Source organism: Aethalodelphis obliquidens, unplaced genomic scaffold (assembly GCF_003676395.1).
Source record: "Aethalodelphis obliquidens isolate GAN/ISIS:26980383/991018 unplaced genomic scaffold, ASM367639v1 scaffold44, whole genome shotgun sequence".
In the NCBI taxonomy this organism is placed as follows: Eukaryota; Metazoa; Chordata; class Mammalia; order Artiodactyla; family Delphinidae; genus Aethalodelphis; species Aethalodelphis obliquidens.
In genome coordinates, this window is record NW_020837988.1 from 6246582 (window position 1) to 6253775 (window position 7194).

General features: G+C 53.2%; 1 protein-coding gene and 1 non-coding gene across 2 annotated transcripts in view; one reads left to right on the plus strand and one right to left on the minus strand.

Moving 5' to 3' along the window:
• TTYH2 (tweety family member 2) overlaps positions 1-1601 on the plus strand; it is a 38265-nt gene extending 36664 nt beyond the window's left edge. The window contains exon 14 of the mRNA XM_027080551.1: positions 1445-1601. Coding sequence (XP_026936352.1) covers positions 1445-1525 — 81 coding nt within the window. The 3' untranslated portion in view covers positions 1526-1601. The remainder of the gene's footprint in view (positions 1-1444) is intronic.
• On the minus strand, positions 652-779 carry LOC113606718 (small nucleolar RNA SNORA35). Its single transcript, XR_003427679.1, has one exon. It is a non-coding gene; the product is annotated as a small nucleolar RNA SNORA35 (small nucleolar RNA).
• Positions 1602-7194: the final 5593 nt, after the last annotated feature.

Genomic DNA, 7194 nt, shown 5'->3' on the forward strand with positions numbered 1-7194 from the left:
AACTTACAGAAAAATATTCGTGGCATTTTATTTTATTTTTTTCTGTAAGATAATTATAGTCTTATTTTTCTCACATCAAAAGGAGAAAACAACTTATCTCTCCTGTCCTAACCCTTAATGAGCAATTTGCCAGCGAATTTAAATGAATTTATCTTGTAATATAATCGCCATGACGATCTTAGATCATTCCAGGAGTTGTCAAGCTTGTTTTACGAACTAGGACATTCAGTCTAAGAGGATTAATGTGAATTGCTAAGCGCTACACAGCTAGTAATAATGATGATAATAAGCAATAATAGTGATAACGTTTACTGAGCACCTGCTATTAAGCTGATTCAGACATAGTCACTTTTGTGGGGTTTTTTGTGGTACGCGGGCCTCTCACTGCCGTGGCCTCTCCCGTTGCGGAGCACAGGCTCCGGACGCGCAGGCTCAGCGGCCATGGCTCACGGGCCCAGCCGCTCCGCGGCATGTGGGGTCTTCCCGGACCGGGGCGCGAACCCGCGTCCCCTGCATCGGCAGGCAGACTCTCAACCACTGCGCCACCAGGGAAGCCCCACGTCACTTTTATCTAGTAGCAGCGGATACTGAGCTGCTTGACTTGCTCTCCACCTCCTCACTTTCCTTAGGCAGCGTCCCAGGACCCAGGAGATATGTACCCACCTGCATGCAGGTGTAGCCCACAGCGTGACTCTCCCAGCTTTACGGAGGGATTTGCTTTTGCACTACTCGATGCCAGTTGGTCAGGGAGGAGCCTCGTGGGTCACCGGCCAGCGCTGCTGGTGGTACTTTAAAAGGCTTAATTTTATGTTATGTGTGTTTTATCACATAAAAAACAATACTGGTGGGTGTGGCCTAGGTTTCAGGATGCTTTTAGACCCACCCCGCCCCCACAGTGTCTCAGATACACAGCCACGTTTGAGAACCCCCGTGTCAGGGGTCTTGCCTGCTTATGTCACTCCATCCTTTCAGCGGAAGAGCTGAGTGTTCTTAGGGCCATCGTGCAGGTGGGGAAACGGAGGCTTGGAGCGACTGGAGAGCCTCCGCCGAGGTCATGGGATGAGTAAGGTGCACAGCTGGGATTTGAGCCTGGCTCTCTGAGTCAGTGGGCTTGTGCCCCCGGCCTGCTCACTAGGCGGGCTTCTAGGCACACTGCCGCATTAGGGTGGCTGGTCGGTGTGTGCATCTCGAGTTCGAGGCTGGGACCCAGACGTCCTGATGGCCCCAGGGTTGGAAGCATCAGCAAACACGAAGCGTGCCCAGGCCACTCGACGATCCTCTGATAATCGCCACGAGGCCTTGACATTGAAACTTGGTGCCCGGCCACTGTGGCTGGCCCAGCTCGCACTTCCTCAGAAGTTCCAGCATTTTTGCTAGTACGGTGTCTGGTTTAACGGGTGATGTGTGACCCTGTTCTGACTGTCCCCTCCCCTCTCTCCCACAGTACTCTCCCAGCATGAGGGCCACCTACCTGTCCGTGGCAGATGAACACCTGAGGCACTATGGGAATGAGTTTCCAGCCTAACACGCTTTCGGGAGTTCCTGCCTCCTTGATCCATTTTGGTTTTTAACTAAGGCAAATGCAAGCGTGTTTCTTTCATAGAAACCAAAGGCATCTAGAGACTGTGCGTGGACCTGCAGGATTGGAAGGCTCCTGCTGGCGCAAGGGAGTGGCTGAGATTCAGGGAGGATCGGCCTGGGGTTGGCTGAGATTCCCAGGCAGACGGAAGACCCATGACTCGGACCAGCCTCTCCCTCCTTTGACCTCCTCTCCACACCGGAAATGCCCTCCAGGGGCTTGGCCGTCCCTAAGCTGGGGGAGCCTGGTTCAGTTTGCGCCTGCGCCCCACCCTCACCAGGTGGTGAATGACAGTGAGGAGGACCAGGTCAGGCTTGAGGGTCCCCTTGCCTGGACTGTGCCTCCTCCTGGCTGCTCGGATGGGTACCATTTCCCCACAGGTAAAGGTGGAAGGGCGGATCAGGAGATGACATCCCTGATGAGACCAGACACTGTCCAAATCTGTCTCCCGGGGCCAGGTGGACTCTTCCTGTGCCACCAGGGGAAGGCACTGGCAGGCTCTGCATAGGAGGCTGGGGGACCAGAGCCTCGTGCCTGGTGGGCTTCCAGGTGGCAGGGGTGGGCCTGTCTTTCTGCAACCCTCTGTCGCCTCACCTCCATTCCAGAATCGCTGCTGTGAGTTTGCTCACCGCGGATAGGGACAGTCTCAGGTATTCACAGACACTTGGAAAGCAATTCTCTTTTTTGCCAGTGTTTTAAAGAGTTTTGATTATCCAAAGAATTGAAACTCACAGCACAGCCGGTTTTTACTATAGATGTGGGGTTCATCCCTCCCACCTGATTTGTCTACCAAAATAAAAATCAGTGAGACATCCTGTCCCAAGATGCTGATTGATGGGGTTGTGGGTTCACCCCACCCCGAGTGAGGCATTTTGAGAGAACAAAGTCTCTAAGAGGCAAGTCTGAACAGGAACAGGGTCTGGTCCAGGAGACTGGCTCAATGCCCAGGTCAGCTCTCCCCGCCCCCACCCCCCCACCCCCCGCTTTTGTCTTCAGGAAAGTTTGTCATAAAAGGTTTTAGCAGAATGGGCTGTGTCTTGATGTGAAGATAGGTGTCTCCCTACCTCTCCCACCATCCCGTCCCCACCCCATTGTCCCCCAGCCCCTGACCTACGCCTGCTGGGTGAGAAGGAGCTTGTGGACCAGGAGAAAATAATGACCCACCATCCTTCCCGCTGAGGATCCAGGGTTAGGGTCTTTGGTGCTTCCAACCTCCTGCCGCCGAAGAGCGCACGGCCCGGGAGCCTCCGCAGCCCGGCACACCGCAGCAGGGGCGCCAGGGTAGTGTGGCTGTGGACAGGGGCTCCATTTCCATTTTGGAATCACCACCTCCTGGTCAGAACACTGTCAGCAGAGTGGTTCTCAGCCCCCAGCCAAGCCCCCACGACAGCGGGGCCACGGGGCCTCTGGGACTGTCTCCCCCATTCACCTGTACATACGTGCACCGTGAAGCCACCTTCGTGAGGCCCGTCACGTGCAGACAGGACTTGGCGACATCAAGGTGGCGCTTCTTAACACTCATTGGCGACTAGAGTTGTTTTTAATGCATGTAAACTAAACTAGAATCCCTTGGGTGGTTCCTGAAGGGGCCGTGTGGGCACACCTCTGCTTGATACACGTGTGCCCTCACCTGGGGGAGAAATAAACCACTGGTACTAAAATGCACACCGTGTCCAGCTTCCTCAACTTTGGGAATGACGAGGGCACCTAACAGCGCCTTCTGGCTGGGTTATGCGCGGGGAGTGCTCCAGAGCGGGTCTCAGTATCAAGGATTGAAAGACAGGGCTATTGAATGAATGTCCCAGGGCCTCTCCGGCGGCGGTGACCTTGCTGCTCTTCAGGACCAAGGACAGGCCTTCCTGCTCGAGTCTCCAAAGTTCCCTTTAAAGGTCATTGCTTCTAAGGTTGCTGATAACGAGTGGCGTTTATTGAGTATCTCCAGTGTACCAAGGACTGTCCCAAGGATTCACATTAATTGTTAAACCTCATCATAACCTTATGAGGTCGTTTTGTAAATAAAAGAACAGAGGTGCAGAGAGAGAGTAAGGACTTAGTTGGAGCTGAGACAGGCTGGGACCTGGGGCCCTTGGCTGCAGTGCTTACACCTGGACACACATCTCCTCAAGCAACAAAACACAAAGAAACTATAAGGGACTAAAAATAACTGCATGCGTGTGCAGTTGGGGCAAACTCTGGACAAAAAGACCCCCAAAACCCAACCGCCACTTCTGAAGAGCTGGGAGCAAAAGCAGGGCACTGCGCGTGCCCCCTGTGCACAGCACCACCAGTGGGGTGGGCGGAGACCACCTAAGCCACCCTTCCAGCTGGACCCCCGGACACACCCCCACCCTCACCCCATATAAGGAAACAGCTCAGCTCCCCCCTTTTCGGGGAGCAAGCAAGGGAACCTGTTACTTGTTTTCGCTCTCTCCTGCTGCAGCAGGGGCCCCAATAAAACCTGGCCTGAATTTCTTGTCTGACCTCTAATCAATTTCTATTGGTCGGGTAAGTCCAAGAACCCTGGTCGAGAACAGAGTGTCAGGGCCGGGAGTGTGTAACCCAAAGCCCCGGCTGGGCACCTCTGTGCCATTCCATGGGCTTGGGGCGGGTGTCGTGCAGCGGGCCACCTCTCCCAGCTTTGCACCGGGTCCTTGCTGTCTTCTCCTCCTAAACTCTTCACCTCCACGGGGTGCTGCTATGGGCCTGGGCGCCGGGGATGCACAGCGTCTTTCCAGCTTTCTTTGCAGCATCTCATTTGTCCGCTGAACACCTGGGCCAGCCTGGGAGGGCTGGGCAGGCCGACCCCAGCTTCCCGCCCATGGTCCTCAGCTACTGTTGACTTCCATGCAGCAGCTGTGCTCCCAGGATCGACCGTGTTTCAAGCCTTTGCCGGGAACAGGCGTGTGTTTGAGGCTGTCGTTCACACTTATCCCTATGGAGCGGCAGACGGAGTGGTCCCTTGTGCACTGTTGGCGGGAATGTGGAATGGTAGAGCTGCTGTGGATAACAGTATGAAGGTTCTTCAGAGAAATTAAAACTTGGGACTTCGCTGATGGCGCAGTTGTTAAGAATCCGCCTGCCAAGTCAGGGGACACGGGTTCGAGCCCTGGTCCGGGAAGATCCCACATGCCACGGAGCAGCAGCTAAGCCCATGCGCCACGACTACTGAGCCTGCGCTCTAGAGCCAGCGAGCCACAACTATTGAGCCCACATGCCACAACTACTGAAGTCTACGCACCTAGAGACCGTGCTCTGCAACAAGAGAAGCCACCGCAATGAGAAGCCCGCGCACCGCAACGAAGAGTAGCCCCCGCTCGCCGCAACTAGAGAAAGCCCGCGGGCAGCCACGAAGACCCAACGCAGCCAAAAATAAAAATAAATAAATAAATAATAACTTCTTTAAAAAATTAAAAATGGATAAATTCTATTAAGTAAGTAGAATTACCATATGATCCAGCAATTCCATTTCCCAAAAGAATTGAAAGCATGGTCTCAATATTTATACCCCCACGTTCATAGCACCATTAGTCATAATAGTAAAAAGTGGAAGCAACCTTAGGGTCAATAGACGAATGGGTAAACAAAACGTGCTCTATCCATACAACGGAATATCACTCAGTCTCAAAAAGGAAGGAAATCCTGACACTTGCTACAACATGAATGAACCTTGAAGACATTAAGCCCAAGTGAAATAAGCCAATTACAAAAAAGGAACAAATACTGTGTGATTCCACTTAGAGTCGAAATCACAGAGACAGAAAGTAGGACTGTGCTTGCCTGGGGCTGGAGGGGGGCCGTGGGGTCTTATTGTTTAACGGGAGTAGAGGCTCAGATTGGCATGATGAAAACAGCTCTGGAGATGGACAGTGGTGACAGTTGCATAACAATATGAATGTACTTAATAACACTGAACTGTGCACTTAAAAATGGTTAAGGTGGTAGATTTTATGAGTACTTGACCACAATAAAAACTTGGAAAAAGAGGTTGAGGGGACAGCAGTGCAGTGGATTGCGGACTGGCCTTGGGGATGTCCAGGGCCAGGGGCCACTCTCAGCAAAGAATTTCAGTTGCCAATTCTGCTGTGATTGAGCAGAGATCTGAGAGACCATGCATTTTTTAAACTGGATCCTTGTGCCTACTTCTAATTATATGCTCTATTGCTGGCTTCCCAGGGTGGCTGAGACGGGCTTGCACGTGGGTGCCACCTGTCTTCCCAGTGAACACAGCCGCATGTTGGTGGTTGGCAGCATGCAGGCTTTCTGCGTGGGGGCGGGGGGGGGGCGCGGATCGGGAGCCTGTAATAAATCATTGCAATAATAGGAGAAAGGAGGGGGCAGTTTTCCTTTCAACTTTTCCCATTTCCCCCTTTTCCACCTCTGCCTCACTTCCCTGCCCGGGGCATAACGTGTGTGTAGGGAGCCTCAGCTTCCCAAGGCTGGGGGTGGGGTGAGGAGGGCACCTGGGACCACAGTCCCAACCAGCCAGGGCTCCAAGGTGGAGCCAATCTTCTTGACGTTTTGTCCGGGTCTGATTCACATCTGACCACACAAAGCCGGTTCAGTGGGGCTTTCAGATGCTCCTTTACCCAGCCCCCATCTCCCCCCTCGGCATCCACCCTGAGGGACTCCTTGACTCAGAGAAACTGGTGGCGGGAGTCGAGGGGAGGGGCGGTTGATGTCAGCAGTCACTTCTGGGCTCGCCTTTGGTTAGTGCAGTTGGGCAAAGTGCCGTCTCAATGGCAATTTTGTTGCACCTGCCCGGTAGTGGTGAAAGCACATTTATGGAGGAGCTGGGGAGCCTGAGGGAGGGAATGTTTGCTTTTCTTCCTGTACTTTCACAAAACCCCCGGGAAGCTGGCCAGGCGCCTTAGACTGCCTCTCGGATCTCCCACAAACTGGCCCCAGCTGACCTTTGCAAATTCATCTCTCATTGTCCCCCTGCAGGGACTCCAGCCCCCCAAATGCCTTTCTTTCATGACAACAGCCCCTCCTTTGCTCACACCAGCCCCGCCCTCCCCCCAATCTGGAATCCTCTCCCCACTCTTTCTCCCCTGCAGCTCATAACCGTTTTTCAAGGCTTGGCTCCAACCTCAAATGCTACTTCTTGGATGACACATGGTCCGCCCCACTCCAAATCTCCAGCGCCCATCCCTGAACTCCGATTAGATTCCTTGCCGTCGGAGGTACAGAGCTGGCCTCCCTTCAGATGCCGGCTCTGCGGTCAGCTCCAGCCTGGGCACCCTGCCGCGTCAGCTCAGCTGGCCCTCCCAATTATCCTAAGTACTGCCACTGTCCCCTCCCTTTGCCAACGAGGATGGCTGAGTCAGAAAAGGAAAGCAACTAGCCCAAGGTCATGCGATTAGTAAATGGCCAAACTGGGATTTAAACCCATGTTTTCTAGCCCCAAATCCCCTTCTTTTAGTTTACATTATTTCCCCTCATTGCCTTAAACCATGAGAGATTCATTTTATTCATTCATTCATCCATTCGATAAACAGTACATGTTTACAACGTGGCAACCAAGAGCTAAGCTGTGGAAACACCCAGTCCCTACTTTCCAGGAGTTTCCATTCTGGCGCTGTAGTCAGACTTAAGATTATTATACAATGTGCAGG